This window comes from Callospermophilus lateralis, chromosome 8 (genome assembly GCF_048772815.1).
Source record: "Callospermophilus lateralis isolate mCalLat2 chromosome 8, mCalLat2.hap1, whole genome shotgun sequence".
NCBI classification, from domain to species: Eukaryota; Metazoa; Chordata; class Mammalia; order Rodentia; family Sciuridae; genus Callospermophilus; species Callospermophilus lateralis.
Window position 1 is genome coordinate 48,255,192 of NC_135312.1, and position 19,986 is coordinate 48,275,177.

The window sequence follows — 19,986 nt, forward strand, 5'->3', positions numbered from 1 at the left end:
TAAATATTAAAAAATTCTCTCTCTCTCTCACTCTTTCTTTAAAAAAAAAGAAATACTAAGAAGAATTCCATTAAAATTAGTACATATTTTGTTTGAAGAAAAAAGGTCAAATCTCAAAGCTTTGCTATTAAGAAAATCAGTATGGATCAAAGATTATGTAACTTTACCAATAAAGTTTGAACATAAAAATTAGCATGCCATTTACTTTTTGCAAAGTAAGATATTGAGATGATTTATCAAATTGAAAATTTATTTGAACAAAAATGAATTAATGAGGGTAATTCATTAATTGAGGTGTAACTCAGTGATAGAGCACTTATGTAGCTTGTGGGAAGTCCTGGTTTCAATTCCCAGCACTACAAAAAACAACACAAAAATGATTTCTGCTTTATCTGGTAGTTACTTTAAGGAAAACAAACAAACAAACAAAAATAGACAATAGTGTCAGGAGTGGCAAATAAATTATTACTTTGAACTTCATAGCCTTGGACATCTTGACTGCTGCATCTGGGAATCTTTCCATGCCATGGTATAGAAAGACAGGCCCATTTATAGGCAGCTGCTGTTAATGGAGTCAATTCCCATACATGGCAAGGAATTTAAATCGTAGCTTTAAATTTAGATACCTGCTAGCCTTAGGTAAAAGAGATACCAGTGTGCCTTGAGGCACCAGCTATCTGGAGGAAGAATTACTGTGCAAGTGATAAGGGCCTGAACAGGGCCAATTTCCCACAGCTTATCACCTCTTGTTTATCTTAAAGAGTGCTTCTTCCCAGTAATTACCTTTGGTGGCATTTGAGGGCTTTCTTCCTTTATTAGGATCAGACCCATCAGATCTCTTCCACACCTTAAGCCCTTGCTTTAAATATATTTTCTTGCATCTTTCCTATTCTTTCTTTCTTTTGTTTTTTAAATAAAAAGCACTCACTATTTTTTATTTTTTTATTTATTTGTTTGTTTATTTATTTATGTGGTGCTGGGGATTGAACCCAGGGCCTTATGCATGCAAGGCAAGCACTCTACCAACTGAGCTGTGTCCCCAGCCCCTAGTATTATTTCTTACTACTACTTTTTCAGACTTTTTTTCCAGCAGGCCCACACCTCCAAGTGTTACTTCTTCTCTCCCCATGCAGGCTGTGGGTCAATAGTATCTGGGTTAAGTCATCTAGAAGTCTATAATTTATTAATTCATAAAAATATAATATATAATATACCTCTAATATTAGGTACATGTTCTATGTGATGTGTATGTTAATAATTAACAGAAAAATTATTTAAAAGGCGAAAAACAAAACAATGTGGGTATCTGGAGTATAAACCTTCTTAGGCAGCAAAACAAACAGACAAAAAAAGCAAATGTCATGATATGGAAGGTTGATTTGTAAATTCTAAGGATTGGTAAGGGAAATTATATCTCTCTTCATTTCTGGGTTATGTTTCAGAATATTTATAAAAATGCTTGAGTAATACAACTTCCCACTTTTTAAAAGAAAACATAAAATTAGCCGGGTGAGGTGGCACATGCTTATACTCCCAGTGGCTTGGGAGGCTAAAGCAGGAGGATCATGAGTTCAAAGCCAGCCTCAGAAATGCTAAGAAATTCAGTGAGACCCTATCTCTAAAAAAAAGGCAAAATAGGGTTGGAGATGTGGCTTAGTGGTTTAGTGCCCCTAAGTTCAATCCCCAGTAACCAAAACAAACAAAGTCTAAAATTTAGAATAAATCTGGCAACATACCAGAACCCTAAATAAGAAATTTTGGTTCAAGACATGATAGCCATGAAATAGGTCCCCAGTTTGTTTTATATTATTATAACACAAGGGCATAGGAAAGAGGAGACCATACATAGCATACACAGCTAGAGCTTTCCTGTTGAGATATTTGCCCCACTGTACATAGTTGATAACTAAACAAGTCTAATTTCATTTTGAAATATTTTTATTCTATTTGATTATGTTGGGCTTCCTATCTAGCACCAGTTTTTTTCTTTGTCCATTCCCAAATTTATTGTAAATCCACAAATGAGTTTGGTTCTAGTTATTTTTTCCAATCATAATAGTTGAGAATATCTTATCCTTTATCAAGAAAGATTCAAGATGTGAGGGTCATGAAGTAAAGCACAACTTTAACTCTACAGAGCTACAAGAGAGGCAGAACATCAGGTTTTTCTTGAAGAAGATGATGAAGGAAATGTTTAGCTAATAGGTTGGTTTTCAGGAAATACTTGATGAAGATAGAGATTTTGCAGGAGATATGTCTTTATCCCAGTGCTCAAAGGTTTCTAAGAGATCCAATGAAGTTCATGGTACTTAAACATTCTGCATAAATTTAGCAAAACTAAACAAAACAGAAAAGATTTTTACTTTATAACATGACTGAAAGCAATTTGCATGACTTAGCATTTGAGTTTGTGACAATTGGGTGTGGCATTTGAAAATCGATCTTCTAAATATTGAGAAACAATATTATCCTGAAGTTAGAGTATCTTAGAAGTCTTGAGATCATTTTGCACATTTCTGTTAAATGCCTAAATTTCAAAAGGAGTTTGACATCTACTCTGATATGCTTCTTATACAGTTGTTATATTTATTCTTCTGAAACAATATGACAAACATTTATCAAAGAAATATTATTAAAGTTTTTGTGTTTGCATTTAAGAGTAGTAACCATTGTCAGTTAATTCTTTTGAGAATGCTGCTTAAAAATGTTCTTTATTTATACTGTGCTATGTATCTAGTACATGTTACATATTTGCTCTAAAAAATTAGTGGTAGCCATTACATTTTCTTTCTAATCTCTCAGCCTCAGTCGTTTTCTAAATGAATTAGACATTCTCTTTATTTAAGGGAAAAAAAAAGAAGTTAATATTCCTAGGCAAGACCATCATCAATGAGATCCAATGTCTCCTTACTTGGCTCTATCTCTGTTATCCTAGACTTCTTTATGTTGCTACCATGCACTAAAAAATTTGTCATCCCTAAAATTCTATTACTTTTATTAGTATAACTGTATTATTTAAAATTTCCATTTTTCTCAAAATATAACAATAAATTTTGTGTAATTATGTTTTATCTTTCTTTTTGGGGGAGAGTGGGAGGATACCGGGGATTGAACTCGGGGGCACTGGATCACTGAGCCACATCCCCAGCTCTATTTTGTAATTTATTTAGAGACAGGGTCTCACTGAGTTGCTTAGCAACTTGCTTTTATTGAAGAGGGCTTTGAAACCTTGATCCTCCTGCCTCAGCCTCCTGAGCCCATGGGATTACAGGCGTGTGCCATCACGCCCAATGATGATTTAATTTTTTATGAAATCCATACATATTCAGTACAAATTTTACTTCAAACTTACATTTTTTTTTTGTTCCTAGTAAGGGAGATGTGGTACAAGACTCTGGTGTTCTAGGCAGCAACAGAATGTCATACATCACTGATAGCCACACAATCATGAAAGTGAACAGCTGATGAGTCTACGATTTAGTATGTTGCTAAACTATAATGTTCCATAAATTAGGCATACTATATGAATTTAGAAATGAAATTTTCAATTTATAATGGGTTTATCCAGCCCTAAACCCACTGTAATTTGAGAAGTATCTCCTCCCAAAATGTAAGAGCTATATGAATCACTTACTGTACCACTGGGTGGCGTATACTTCTAGTGCTCTCTTTCCTGTCATATACATATGAGATCCTCAAATAAAACAGGAGGTATATTAGCAGAGGTCCTGTGTATTCAGCCAAAAATACCTGGAAAGAAGAAGGTAATTTAGATTTAAAATAATTTTATAAGTTTTTCAAGGTTTACTTATCTTCATTAGTATTCATCTACTGCCTGAACTGGTAAAATGGCTAGGTGAAGACATGCTATTTTAAAATAATTATATAAGATGCTAACATAAATAAATCTTCCTTAGAAGAACCATGCAAGAGTTAAGGAGAACTCATTATATGCAAATAGTTAATTTAAAATAAAAAGAAATATTGAGACTCCGATGATGGCAGTGTGGATGTAGGCATTAAAATAATTATATAAGATGCTAACATAAATAAATCTTCCTTAGAAGAACCATGCAAGAGTTAAGGAGAACTCATTATATGCAAATAGTTAATTTAAAATAAAAAGAAATATTGAGACTCCGATGATGGCAGTGTGGATGTAGGCAGCAAACACTGACTCTTCTACAAATCCCAGAAAAAAGGCAGTAAAAGAACAATAACCAGAAAGGTGGGTGACAGAATACCAGCCCAAACTCAGTATTGGACAACTTGGGAGATGGGGGGACTTGGAATTTGGTTCCTGGAGTAGAAAATCAGGACATTTCCTGACCCTAAACTCTGAGCAGGGTGCATTTGGGGGAGGGGTAACAGAGAGAAAGAAGAAGAGGAAAAGCCCATAATCCTGACTTAACAATAGTTGAAAAGAAATGTTAATCAAATTAAAATGGGACAGACAGAAGCAGCAAGAATAGTGAAGGAGACCACACAGTTTATCCCAAATTGTGGTCAGAAATCTGTTTCAGGCAAGACAAGCAGATTGTAGAGTCCACAACTAGCCAGCCTCTTTAGAAGAGATTGAATAAACACATCTTCTCCCCATTTACAGATAGCAAGAAATAAAACCATAGGGAGCGCCTCTAAGGTGGATTGTCTCAGTGATCCATCTAGAAGAAACTTGTAGAGGTTCATAAACCTTCTCCCCTCTGCCCTCCACAAGGGGAGTGGGTTAGAGCTGACATAAGAACAAATAAATCACTGCCAGGGAGTGCTAACTCCAATCTGAGCTCACCACAGCCTCTGCTTCAGATGAAGACAGGCAAAGTGACATCCTGCCCTATTCAGAGTAACAGGTAAAAAACAATGATGTGCAGTAATCAGGGTAATACTTCTGTGCAACAGTCTGTCAGCAGGAAGCCTGCTCTCACAGGCCCCTCAGTTGAAGACAGCCACCATGTGCTTAGATAACATTGCTCCAAAGAAGCCCCAGGAGAGGGGAGCAGGTGCTCAAGAATTCACAATAACCAGACCCCTACTGGAGCTCACACAAAGCCTGGCCCGATAACAGCCTACACTCCAGTTGAGGAAAAGTACTCCAGTCACCCACATCAGTCAGAACAAGAGAGGTTTTTGCCACCAACTGCTCACAGGGAGCCTGCATTCAGGTGCCACACATTAGCAATCACCAAGCTTTATGCTGCCATAAAGAAATTACAGCTGTGTGGAGCAGGTTGCCAGCATTCCAATCAGCAACAGTGCTCAGCCCTGCACCCAGTGCTTCCACACCCAACAAAAACAGCCAGAAGATGTACCACCCTTCCAAACATGCAGATTTGGATCTCTAGGCTAACTAACAAGCACCATCTGGCAAGAAAACCATAACTACCATGGAAATAGTTCCTGTGCCCCAGAATCTCTAGAAGAATTCACAGCTGTGAGTTCCTGAATTTCCAGACATAAACTAAAAGTTCTTCAGAATTAAAATATATATATACTGTTAAGATAAAGAACCTAACATATCTATAACATATTTCATGTATGAACAATAAAATTTATTTATTTTCTTCTCAGTTGGACATGGAACCTGAAACCTTTTTTTTTTTTTTTTTTTTATAATAGGCTGTATTTTAGGAGATAAAGTAAATCTTAGCAAAGAAAGAGAGGCAGCGGGAGGGAGGGAGAGAATCTGAATTCTATCAGATCATATTGGAATAAAATTAGAAATCAACTAAATAAAGAACAGAAACTTCTGGAGATTAATTAATAGAATTTTAAGTAAGGAATCGGTTATGGAAGAAATCAGGCGAGAAATCAAACAATTTTAAAAACAAATGAGAATGGAATTAAAACATATAAAACTCTCTTGGATATTATGAAAGCAATTTTAACAGGAAAATTTATAGTATTGTACATTAAAAAACAAAACAAGTAATATCCCAAATAAATAATCAAATGTTATAGAAAAGTAAAAAAATAAATAAATAAATAAGTAGAAGATACGAAATAAAATCAAAGCCAAAATTAGTAAAATTAAAAATTAAAGGTAATAAAAATATTAATGTGACAAATATTTGACTCTTTGAAATGATAAAGATTGATAAACTCTTAGCCAAATGAGTCAAAAGAGAGTCAAAAGACTCAAATCAGCAAAATTAGAGATGAAAGAGGAAATATGACCACATATACTTCTGAAATCCATATAATAATTAGAATCTATTTTGAAAATTGATACTCCAATAAATTAGAAACTCTAGAAGTTATTAACTTTCTAGATACAAATGACCTATCAAAATTAAACCAAAAGGATATAGATAGCCTAAACAGACCAATATCAAGCAATGAGAGTGAAACAGAAATTAAAAGCTTTCCAACAAAGAAAATATCAGGACCAGATGGATCCTTTGCAAAGTTCTAACAGATCTTTAAAGATAACTAATATCAATCTTTCTTAAATTATTCCATGAAATACAAAGAGAGGGAAAGACGGAATAAAAAACTCATTCACAAATTTATCCTCAGACGCTAGTATCATCTGGATACAAAAACCAAATACACAGTCAAGGAGAGAAAGCTACAGAACAATATTCCTGATGAACATAGATGTAAAAATCTTTAATAAAATATTAGCAAATAACATTCAATAAAACATTATTAAGAAGATAGTGCACCATGATCAAGTGGGTTTCATCCTACTGATGTAAATATGGTTCTACATATGCAAATCAATAAATGTAATTCATTTAAAAAATTAAGGAAGAGAATCACATGATTATCTCCATAGTCGCAGAAAAAGCCTTTGACAAAATCCAGCACAGTTTCATGTTTAAAATGCTGGAAAATTTAGGAATAGAAGGAACTTACATCAACATTATAAAGTATAAAACCAACATAATACTAATAGGAAAAACTCAAAGCATTTCCTCTAAAATCAGGAATGGGAAAAAATGTCCACTCTTAGCAATTTTATTAATATAGCTCTTGAAAGTCTAATCAGTGCAATCTGGCAAGAGAAGGAAATTAAAGGAATACAAATAGAAAAAGAACCATTAAATTATTTTTGCTGATGACTTGATCTTATATTTGAAGACCCAAAACTACACTAAAAGATTTCTAGGGATGATAAGCAGGTTCAGCAAAGTAGCAGGGCACAAAAGCAATATAAAAGAAGAAGAAGGAGGAGGAAGAAGAGGGGGAGCAGGAGGAGAGAAACTATCACTATCCTGGATTATAATAATTAATCTGCTGAGAAAAAATTAGGAATATTATCTCATTCATAATAACCTCAAAAAATGAAAAAGAAGGAGGAGGAGGAGAAAGAGGAGGAGGAGGAGGAGAGAGAGGAGGAGGAGGAGGAAGTGAAGGAGGAGAAGGAGGAGTGATAGTGAAACTATCACTATCCTGGAGTATAATAATTAATCTGCTGAGAAAAAATTAGGAATATTATCTCATTCATAATAACCTCAAAAAAATGAAAAAGAAGGAGGAGGAGGAGAAAGAGGAGGAGGAGAAGGAGGAATCATCTAACCAAGGAGGTAAAAGCCCTCTTACAATGAAAACTATAAAATACTGAAGAAAGAAATAGAAGAAGACATTAGAAGATGGAAAGACTTCATATGTTCTAGCATAGACAAAATCAACATCATCAAAATGTTCATATTAACAAATGCCACAGTCTGGCTGGGCACAAAATAACCGAGCCACCACAAAGCCTTGTAGATTCAAACAGCAACTCTTTATTCCCGAACTCTCACTGACACTCTACCCACACTTCCCATGAACACCCTGCCTCCACCCCTCCACCGGGCTTTGCGCCAGTTCTCCCAGAACCCCGCAAGAACTCAATGGGAACTCCAAAGGAGCAGGCGCCTGAGGCAGCAGGATACACCCTAATCCCAGCAGGATCTGCCCTAATCCTTGAGACGACCTATTCCCAGCAGGATCCACCCTAAACCCAGAGCCACCCTAATCCCTGAGCAGGGTCACCTTTCAACCCAAAATGCCATGCATCATTCCTAATTGGCTATGGCTCTCAGCAAACAAAAGTCTCATAAATAATTAAATTCACTCTCCAATGAAATACAACTGATATTATTTACAGAACTTGAAAAAAAAACAGTGCTAAAATTTATTTGGAACAAATAAATGTTCTAATAATCTAGATGGCTTTTCTAACAAATGATGCTGGAAAACTTAATATCCATATGTAGAATAATGAAATTAGATCTCTATCTTCCTTCCTGCACAAAAGTCAACTCAAAGTAGACTACATGTATAGAACTTAGACATAGAAATGAGATCAGAAACACGTAGAACTGCAGAGAAAAACATAGAAACTACAGACATAGAAATTAGATCAGAAATACTGAAACCATCAGATGAAAGCATAGGCTCACTATTGGTACAGGCGCCAACTTCCTTAACAAGGCCCCTAAAGGTCAAGACACAAAGCTAAGAATCAACAGACTTGATGGCGTCAAATTAAAACAAAACAAAACAAAAACCTTCTGCATAGCAAGTGAAATAAGGGCCTGAAGAAAGAACCTAGAGAATGAGAGAAAATATTCACCAGTAACTTTTCTGATGGGGAATTAATATCCAGATATGTAAAAAACTCAAAAAGCTTAACACCAAAATAAACAAATAACTAACTTGATCAATAAGTGGGCAAAAGAACTAAACAGACTTTACTCAAAGAAGAAGCATAAATGACCAACAAATATATTTAAAACATTTAATATCCCTAGGAATCAGGGAAATGAAAATCAAAACTACATTGAGATTTCATCTCACGCCATTTAGAATGCCAATCATCAAGAATATGAGTAATAAAAAATATCAGAAAGTATGTGAGGAAAAAGATATATTTATACATTTTTTGGAGGGACTGCAAATGAATCTCTCCAATGGAAAACAGTATGGCAATTCCTCAAAAGGCAGGAATGGAATCACCATATGACCCAGCTATACCACTCCTTGGTATTTATCCAAGAGAACTAAATTCAGAGTATAAAGCAATACAAGCAAATCAGTGTTTATAACAGTGCAATTCACAATAGTCACATTGTAGAACCAGCCAAATTGCTCATCAACAGATGAATGGATAAAGAAAATGCGGTATCTCTACAATATGGAGTTTACTAAGCCGTAAAGAATTGTGGAATTATGACTATTGATGGTAAATGGGTGGAACTAGAGAACATTATGCTAAGTCGAAAAAAACAGACCCCAAAGCTGAGGGTTCAATGATTTTTTTCTCATATGTGGAAGCTAAGGAAAATAATAAGGAAGTCAAATAAAGAAGATAAAAGGAGATCATGGTGTAGAGGAAGGTAGTAGAGAGGGAGGCAGAATGGATGCAGAAAGGAGGAACTGAGGGATGCAATTGACCAAATTATGGTGTGTGTGTGTGTGTGTGTGTGTGTGTGTGTGTGTGTGTGAATTTACCATAGTAAATTTGCCTTAATGTATATCTATGAAGCCCCCAGTTCAAATAAATAAATAAAAGATAGACCAGAAGCATAGAGGAAAGGGAACAGGGGGAAGGAAAGAGGAAATACTGGGGACTGAGAGGGAGAAAATTATATACCATATATGATGAGGTCAAAATGAACTCCACTATTATGTATAACTACAATGCAATAAATAATAAAAATAAAATGGACAATTGTAACAGTATACAATAGTGAAATTGCATTAATATGAAAGTAGAAAATACTGAAACTAATAAACTGATTTTTAAAAATTGGAACAAAGGAGATTTTATTTCACTAAACAAATTTAATGTATTTTTTTTCACTTCCTCAACCCAATGTATACTCTCTCTTCCACAAGAACTGTCCCTGTCATTTTCCATGTATTATCTTAACTCAGTTGATTAGACTCTGATTCAGACTGAAATAATTCAGTTCTTTTTTTTTTTAATCATACCTTAATTCTAATGAGTGTAGTTGTGTGGCAAAAAGGATTGACTTCAAAGTGCTAGGGCTGAGAGGAATTATGTTCTGCAGAATTTTTAACTAACAAAACACTAATAAAATTTGAAAAAAAATCATCAGAAACAAGACAGTGTGACTGAGAAAAGAATAGTTGGTTGACTGGTTTTCTGATAATTTTACAAATCTGATAACTGCTCATTATTTGATTTTGTTTTAATGCTAAAACTAGTTTAAAGTCACTCTGAAATATTCAGAAAGATAAGGAAATGTAATTAAGTTACTTCTGAGTATTCAAGGATAATAGGAACCAAACAGATATTACAATGTTAAATTTGACTGCCATTAACTGCTTTGTTTTCACCATTTTCTAAAGAAAAAAAAAAAACTGAATCTGTATGCTTTGTTCAAATATGCAACTAAGACATTTGTTAGAATTATGTTCACCACTTTACTGAAATTTGAATTTATTATGTATATGTATGTGTGTGTGATTTTATATAAATGTATACTTAAATGTAAGTATATTACATAGTTTTTATAATAATGATACATAATAAATATGGCCTTTTTTACATGCAGATCTCTAGTTATAATTCTACTTTTAGCAATATATATCTCATAAGCCAAGAAAGACTTCTGAAGGTAATCATAATACAATATCTGGTCAATTCATTGTAAAAGCAACTTTGTTTGAGAGACTGTCTTGAATTATGACTTATGACATGCCAGATTTTTCAAATATAAGGAGAATGTTCACTATTGAATGTCTGTTGATAGGGTCTAGTCAACACATTGTAATAATGAGGAGGGTGAACATTTTTGTACAACAACAAAAAATGTTTAAAAAATGTATCCCGGCATCAAATAATCTAATAAAATAACATTTGAGCAAATTATCTAGGCATAGATCAAAAAAGAACAATGATGTGAACAATAGTTAATCTGAATAAAAAGTCACTATTTATTAAGTTAATAAAAGCCTACCATAGATATGAAGTTTCTTTGGACCAGAGGAAATTAAATTATATTCTTATCACTATGTCTCATAAAAAGAAATCTGAAAAGCATGCTAGTGTACATGAATATATTTTAGAAGGCTCAATACTTTATCACATATATTGTTAAGGCTGAAACATGGAAGTTAAAATGGTACATAAATATGAAGTGTACATATTTAAATCACTAGAGGATGATAATAACTAACTTTTGGATAATGCATTTTTCTAAAAAATTCATTTGAGTCTAAATATAAGAAAAGATGAAAGATGTTTTACTAAGCTGAGAAAGTAATCAAAAAATGTTTCAGTATAAGGACCAGATATTACAGTGTTAATATAATAGCTTATCAAAATAGAATTGCTCTTCCACTAAGAAGTAAAAAATTAAAAATATATAAAAATCAGGCATAAGCAAACAGAAATGCATATGTACACAGGTCAAGTGAATTATAAGAACTTACAAAAAAAATCTCCAATATAAACCATAACCTGAGATTCTATATCAAAATAAGTAATTACATTTTCTACTTATTTTGAAGATATAATCTACATTTAAATTTTGACTTATTTCCATTATCAATGGAAATAAGAAACTTTTTACAAAGTTTCTGGATTAAAGTAACATATTGCTTTTAATGCAAAATTCATTACTTCTGCTAGGCAAATGATGTAATTGAGACTTGTTGGAATTCTGTAAAATATTCAACTTGTTATGTAATCATCCCTTGCTATCTATGATGATGGATTCTGGGACCAGTGCAGATACCACAAGCCATGGTTGCCCATGTCTGTAAAATGACATAATATTTCCAAATTACCATTTGCATTTTTTAGTATACTCCAAATTATATCTAGATTATTTAAAATATCTAATAAGATGTAAATAGTATGCAAACAGTTGTATGCTGTATTGTTTAAAAAATATTGAGAAAAAATAAATGTGTTTATGTCCAGTACAGATACAAATATTTTACATATAACAGCATAGTGTATGATCCATGGTTGTTTCAGTCCATGGATAGAGTGCCCCTCAGAAATGGAAAATCAACTGCATATGTATATTTCTAAAATTCAAAGGGGAAATGGCAAGTTTACTTTTTAATAAATAAAAGCAACGACATGAGGCTGCATTGTTGATTGTTTGGAACTTGCATACTCAAACAGTGTTTATTGTATTTGATCCTATCTTGAAACGAAAATCTTTTTAGCACTAACAATGTTAAGGTGTTGGAATTACTTTATTGTCATAAAATTACCAAATAGAAATTGGAAACAAAAGAAATTGCCTGTTTCAGAGTTGTAGGAAATTAACAACAAAAATAAAGTGTTTCCAATCTTCATATCCTCAAGAAAAGAGAAGTACAAATAAAATTATGAGAACACTTTCCAAAAATAATATCACTTTATGTGATATTATTGGAAAGATGAATGTTATTGAAGATAACATAATATTACATGAAAATTGATTTTAACATATTTTTAGTTTGATTGTTATATTTGATTGTTATATGGAGAAGTTTAGTTTAGGTAATAGGTAATTTAAACAAATCATTCTTATGAGCCCAGAGAGAAAAATTTATCAAAATATTTTTAATAGTATTTTTAGGTTCCAGAGAGCTCTTGAGTCTTTGAAGAATTGGGATTTCAAAACTTTGAAAAAGTGCTCTGGAGAAAACCAATTGAACCTGGGATATGAACCCTGATAAGAGCATGAAAAATGAATAAGCAAGTCTTTGACCATGCCCAGGAATGTAAATAATACTATTAATTTTAAAAACCTGTGGCCCATTATCTCTCAGGGATGAAGATACCTAATAAGTACTGTATTCACAGGTACTATAGCTCAGCCTGAAATAATTTCAATCATTGATTAGATCAAGATGATCTGGACCCAACAGTGCAATCAGTCCATCCAGAGTATGATAAATTATCTTTGAAAGAAGATAACATCACCCTCAGACTGAGTTAGCTTTCAAAGTTTTTCAGATAATATTTTTGTACTTGTCAAAAGTATGTGGGTATACCATGACTGGGGATATTGTGATCCAAATTAAGGGGAACAGCAGACATCTGAAATAAAAGCATTGAGGATTCACATGACAAGAATAACACAGAGAGAGAGAGTTAAAAAGCCTGTTGTTCATGTGTTCAAAGACATGGTTGAGAATTCCAGATACCTGAAAACCTATAAAGACAGTATCCTTAAATTAAATCATTTTCAAACTGAAAACTTTTTGCACAGTGAAAATTCTTGTTAGAAGATAAAAAGAAAAGTTAAAGATGAAGAGAAATTATTTGCAAATCACACATTAAACAAAGGACTTTTTAAGAATATATAAAGAACTCTCAAAACTCACTGTTATCACAGATAATTTTAAAAAAGTGCATAGAGAAATGTACACAGATGTTCATAGCAGCATAATTTATAGTAGCAGATTACTGAAAATCATGCAACTGGATTTCAGAAGGTGAATATTCAAATAAACTACATTTCCATTGTATAGCCAAATACTATTCATCAATAAAAAAGAACCAAGTATTGATACATATGAGAACTAACATGAAGGCACAGTACTTAGGGAAAAATCCATGTCATTCCCCAAAATACTGTTTATTACATCATTCTTCACAAGACAAAAATATTGAGATGATTGCTCCTCAATAGAGAAAAGGGTATGTGAACATACAGGAGTAACATGAAAGAGTTCCTTAGAGGAGATAAAATAATTCTGTAAGTTGATCTTGGTTGTAGAGGCATGAATTTAAGCAGGGAATAAATTGTCTATAGATATACACATTAATGTAAAAAATGTTGAAAACTAAGATCTTAATTTAATAGTACTTAGTAATGATGATTATGATATTTTCATATTAAGATTTTATCCTCAATCTTTTATTGAGGTAGGAAGTTTTTCAATAATGTGTAGCACATTTACTTGGTGCAAAACATTAAAATCTAATTTTTTACTTTGCTAAATTAAATAGATTATTTCCAAAAAAAAAAAAAAAACCCACAAAATGCTTAGGAGCACATTTTAATGTTTTATAAATGCGTATGAGTGTTATATGTTGTAAGCCATTGCTTTTGTTGTATAATTTATTTGATATAAAGTGGGTGTGATTGCAATGTAATGTGTATATTTTTAGCATTTAATAGGACTGGCTCAGTTGGTGAAAAATGATGTGTGAACCAGAGGACTGATTTAAAAATATCCAGCCTATTTCCAGAGTTCTCTTTGTCATTTAGATGACTTTCTCCTCAAATAAGATATAATTTTCTAGTACAGTTGGCATAGAATTCCACTTTAGTGCTTTTACTATGCAGAGCTTATCCAAATGTTGCAGCTGAAAATTTTTAATGAACTCATGGTTAATGCTGCTCACCCTGACACAATTTCTGTAAACAGAATTCCCTTTTCATATAAATGTGGGAAAAGAATCCTCGAATATTTTAACTTCAGTAGATCAAATCATTCTGTCCAGAATCCTTTTAAATCGGGTATGGAGGTGTCCTGCTTAAGTTTTTAAAACTTTGTGTACACAATGCATACATAAATAGTTTTTTATTTTTTCCAAATATTATAACTTTCAAGAATTTGGAACCATCTAAATTCAGTTTTTAGTGCAACAAATTATCATTCAAAAGCTTGACAGATTTTGTAAACTGTAACAACTATTTACAACAATAACATCAGACCTTTAAAATAGAACTGAAAAAAACCCCATAAATACAGAAAGAAAATACACCTCAAAAACAAAGATTTTTAGAAAACTGACAGATATGATGATATTTTAATTAATAAATGTAAACTTGAATTTCTGTTTTAGAGAATTAAATAATAATGTGTGAATTAAGCTGCATTTGTAATAATTTTTAAAATTGGTTCTTCAAAGGAAAAGCTCAAAGCACTATGAATGACAATGCTGATTTTTAATGTTATCAAAAGGAAAGCCACTTTGAAAGAAAAATATAAAAAATAGTGATTTTTATTGCAAACATGAAATGTAATTCGAAACAAAAAGGTCCAAATTTAAAGAGTACACATAAAAGAATGCCCTTTGTGAAAAAAAATTAATTGAAAAAAATAGAATGCACTATTCTTTGTTCACCATTGTCAGATTAACATCACCTGCCTCTATTACTAAAAATCTTATGGTATTTTCTCTTCCTGCTGAAACTTTTTCCTCAACTCATTCCATCACTTGAGAGTAGCTCAATGATTGTGAATGACCATTGAGTATTTTTACTTTTATAGCACTTCATATTCTTTGTTGTAGTCTTCATTCTTCTAATGCTATTGAAATCAATTGTGGCCATTTTGAGAGCTCCTATTGTCCCCAAACAGAGCCAAAAGAACCTTTCAAAAGCTGAAAGAAATCTTGCTTCTTCGTTCTCAGAGTTTCCTAAAAGTCTTCCCTCTGCTCTCTTTTTACTGAATATTCTATCCCTCCCCTTTCCATCGTCAAAAGACAAAAGATTCTTTGATGTCCTTAGGCTCCTAGAAGGGAAAAGTTAAGAGATACCTTTTACCTGACAAAGCAGAGAAGAAGCACAGTTGATGCCGCAGGTCAGAAAGTGGATTGTTTGTGTGTGTGTGTGTGTGTGTGTGTGTGTAAACCCACATTTCCTTTATTAAACCATGGATTCCTTTCTCCCTCTCTTCCTTCCTTATTTCTTTCTTTTTCCAATGGATTGAGCCGAAGGGCACTCTTTTGACACTGGGTCTCCATAAATTCCAATGACAGGCCTCCAACTTGGAATACTCCCAACTGAGCCACTGGGATTATGGGTATAGGCCACAGAATGTGGCCATTAATTTCTGTTGCTCGAATTTTTCAATAGAACTTTGACTACTGATTATATTAAGAATGTAGAAATAAAAATACCATCCAGCCAGCCCAATATTTGTTTCACTGTCAATTTATTTGATAGAAATAATTTATCAATATGTGAATTACAGCAAAATATGGGACATGTATATTGCATTTCAAGTTGACACTTACTGTGGTCCAGCTGACTTGCTGACCTAGGTCTGTAAAATACAGTGTTATAATAGAGGAAGTTGCAACGCTTTGAATAGTGATGTTATCCCTCAAAAAAGGTCCACCTAAAATAAAAAGAACAAGAAAATACTATTTAAATACAATTTGAAAATAAAGATAAATATTTTCTTAATTTGAAACCAATGACTGCAAAAATGACTGCAAAGAAATTTGTATAGAAAGTAAAATGCACAATAATCTTTCAAACTGAAAATAATGAACAATATATTTTATAAAATAGATGTATAGCTACTTTAAAAACATCTAGTATTAGAACCTAGTCAAATAGATACAAGATTTTTTTACACAGTTTAATTTTAGACATTAATAAACCTAAATCTCAGCTACTCTCTAAATGATTTTTTTAATAAGGAAAATTAGATGTGGGTAGATGAATTCCAATGATCACTAAAAAGCATGAAAAGAGTGGCATGATTTATCTTTTTAAAGATCACTCAGGATCTGTGTGGAAAATGAGAAGGGGAACAAAGAAGAGTATTAGAGAGTCACCGAAAACTGATCAAGCAACAGATGATGTTCATTTGGATTAAGGTGGTAAGTGATGGAAATAATGATGAATTATTAATTCCTGATATATTTTGATCACAGATCATATTAAACTTGCTGATGGTTGAGAGGAGAGGATTCAGTGAGATAAAACAGTCCTTATATTTTTGGTTGAGTACTTAAGTGTATTATTATCTCATTAACTTACATGAGGAAGACTGAGAACAGCAGGATTTGGGAGTGCAAATTGAGTGTTCTATAAGCATGTGTTACATTTATGATATTTGTTATTCAAGAAAGAGTTGTCAAGTAAGCAGCTCAATGGATATCTCAGAAGATAGTTGAAAGTCATTAACTAGATGACTGGATGGTTTGAAAATTTAGTTTGAGGGCTGGGCATGTGGCTCAAGCGGTAACCTGCTCACCTGGCAAGCTCAGGGCACTGGGTTTGATCCTTAGCATGACATTAAAAAAATAAATAAATAAAGATATTGTGTCCACTGAAAACTGAAAAATAAATATTAAAAATTCTCTCTCTCTCTTCTCTCGCTCTCTCTTTTTTTTTTTTTTAAAAAAGACTTTAAAAAATTTAGTTTGAAAGTAATAGAGTAAAAACAGACTGAGCTCTCCAGCTTTGCAGGTTTCAGACACAGAGAGAGGAAGATACCCTAAAAGTTACTGAGAAGAACACTCACAAAATAGGATAGAACCCATGTCTTAGAAGAGGTAAACATTCTATTCATAAAAAATAACACCAGACAATTCTGAAATATGTATAATAAAATATACATATGTAAATTTTTTAGCATTGTTTATAATAACAAAAATTGAAAAAAAGCTTAAATATTCCTTAAAGAGATGAAATTAATGTATTTTTTAATTCATAACAATGTATATTATGAGTGAAGAAAAATTAGTGGAGTTACATGTACTAAATGGATAAATCTTGTGGGCATAATGCTGGTATTTTTGTTATTATAATTGCTATTATTTATATCATGCTTTATAGGGCAACTTGATTTGTAATATCCCTCTTATTAAAAGTCGTCATTCCATTTTCTTTTTTTGAAAGAAACAGAAAAATGTTAATTTGAGTTTACCATGAGGTGATTTTCAGAATTTCAAATGCTTATTTATATCCATAATCAGGGTTATTTAAAATAAGTTAAAATATATAGTTCTTGTGTATTACACTTAAAGATGGTAATATGATACATCCAATTTTAGTAGCCAGAAAATTTATTTATTTTTATTTGTTCATTTCTATTTTTATATTTGTGAGAGTTATAAAATTTGTATTGATAATTTTGAACCCTGACAACTTGACATATGGAGAAAAATGATATTAGTCTCAAAAGTGACAATCTATTTTGAAATGATAGAGTTTTTACTTGAAAATATAGTATTCCAATTTTATTAAATTTTTTATTAATATAGTTCTAAATATATTGGGGTTCCTTTTGATATAATGACACAAGTATGTTATATTAATTCAGTACCTAGTACTTCTCCTTTCTATTTCCACCTCCCTCTCCCTGTTCCCTTCATTCTACTCTACTGGTCTTTTTTTCCTATTTATTTATAGTTTGTTTTTTTATATAATGCATTATAGATATACATAGAAATGGAATTCACTGTGATATATTCATATATGTACATAGGATAGTTTGGGCAGTTTCATTCCACTGTTCTTCCCTTTCCCATGCTTCCTCCCTCCCCCTCAATCTCCTTCTTCTACTCCACTGTGTTCTCATCTATTTTTATGTGATTCTCCCTCCTCTTATTTTCCCCCTTGTTTTGCTCTAGCTTCCACATATGAAATTACACATTCCACCCTTACTTATTTCACATAGCATGATATTCTCCAGTTCCATCCATTTACTGTCAATTTCACTCTTCTTCATGGTTGAGTAAAACTCCACCATGTTATGGACCACATTTTCTTTATCCATTCATCAATTTACAGGCACCTGGGCTTGATTCATAACTTGAATAACCCGAAAATTTAAATGGAAATAGTAATAATACTCTGGGTACTTTAATGAGAACCATTTTACAGTTACATTTCAAAAATCTGCTTTAAATGTATACACACATACACACATGCATATACACATAAAATTGGTATTACCTTGAAAATGTGAATGTAGCTCAGATTTGTGCTAAGAAGATATATGTGTTAGGCAGGTTTTTAATACATAGCTATAAGATTCTTGGCCTCTTTCTTATTCCTGGGATTGTGACTGTGATAATCATTGCTTTTTTACTAAATTGTGTTACTTGGCTTTTAGCAAAGGCAATTATCCAGGTGGACCTGATCTAATTATGTGAATTTTAAAAATCTATATTTAGAGATCAGAAACAAGAATTCAGAGACTGAGTATGTTAGAAAGATTTGTGCTACTCTTAGTTGGAAGGCAGAGATGGGCACACGTCAAGATTACAGGTGGCCTCACAGAACAGATAAAAGCCTTACCACCTGACATTCAGTAATTAAACAGAAGCCTCAGTCACATTATTTCAAAAAGCAAACAAACAAATAAAAGCACAATTTAAAGAACAAACAAACTTTTCCAACAACATGAATAAAGATGGAAGGGTGTTTTACTGAAGGGTCTTCAGATGAGAATTCATCCCCACCAACACTTTGATTATAGCTTTATCCTATGCTGAGCAGAGAGTCCAGATATAATGTAAAATCAGTTCAATAAAAGGGAATAGCTCTGGACTGTTAAATTTGTGGTAATTTGTAACATAAAAAGCTAACAAAATATGAATCAAGATAAATAATTTGGTTACTATATATGGTCAATAATACTTTGAAACTGTATTATAGGAATGAGAAAATGTTAATAGGGAAAAAATTCTGATGCTTTGTATCACTTGAAAGTGTACTGAAAATACCTTTCCAAAACACCTTTATTGGCACTCCTAAGAGAAGGATTAGTTTTTATTCCTCTATCATCCTTGCCAATTTTAAGGGAGCGCTGACCTTCTATTTTTAAAATGTTCCATCAATTTGACATTTTGAAAAAACAACTTGACAAAATCCAGATATATCATAAATCACATCCCTCTTAAATTTAGGAATCAGGACTCTTGTCCTTAGCCTTCCATGACTATGCTCCTATTCCAAGAGGGAGAAATGTGTGGAATCAAGAGAACATGTCTAGCAGGAGATACTGCCGCTCTTTCTAGATCATAATTCAGGCAAGTAAGTGCTTCATATTTCCTGCACACATTAACTCAAGTGTAAGTTTGTCTTTGGATACTTTTTCAGGAATGGGCCAGGCTCTGGATCGCATACCCCTAAACCTAGGGGTTTCTCAGGGCTTTTGTAGTTTATGCTTGTGGATATGTTTTATGTATTGGTTTCAGATAGTCATGAGAAGAGAATAAAAGCCAATTCTATCCATGTTTCAACTGTCTAGTGTAGCGATCCAATAATGTTAATAATTAGAAATTTAAACCAGTCTTTCCAGTTCATTATGAAGCATGTCATTAAG

At 32.7% G+C, this 19,986-nt stretch overlaps 1 protein-coding gene across 1 annotated transcript in view; it reads right to left on the bottom strand.

Moving 5' to 3' along the window:
* Nucleotides 1-19,986, bottom strand: part of Tecrl (trans-2,3-enoyl-CoA reductase like) — an 84,048-nt gene that overhangs the window by 13,497 nt on the left and 50,565 nt on the right. The window contains exons 4-5 of the mRNA XM_076864754.2: nt 15,935-16,038; nt 3,635-3,750 (exon numbers count right to left, since the gene is read on the bottom strand). Of these exons, the coding sequence (XP_076720869.2) occupies nt 3,635-3,750; nt 15,935-16,038 (220 nt within the window). The remainder of the gene's footprint in view (nt 1-3,634; nt 3,751-15,934; nt 16,039-19,986) is intronic.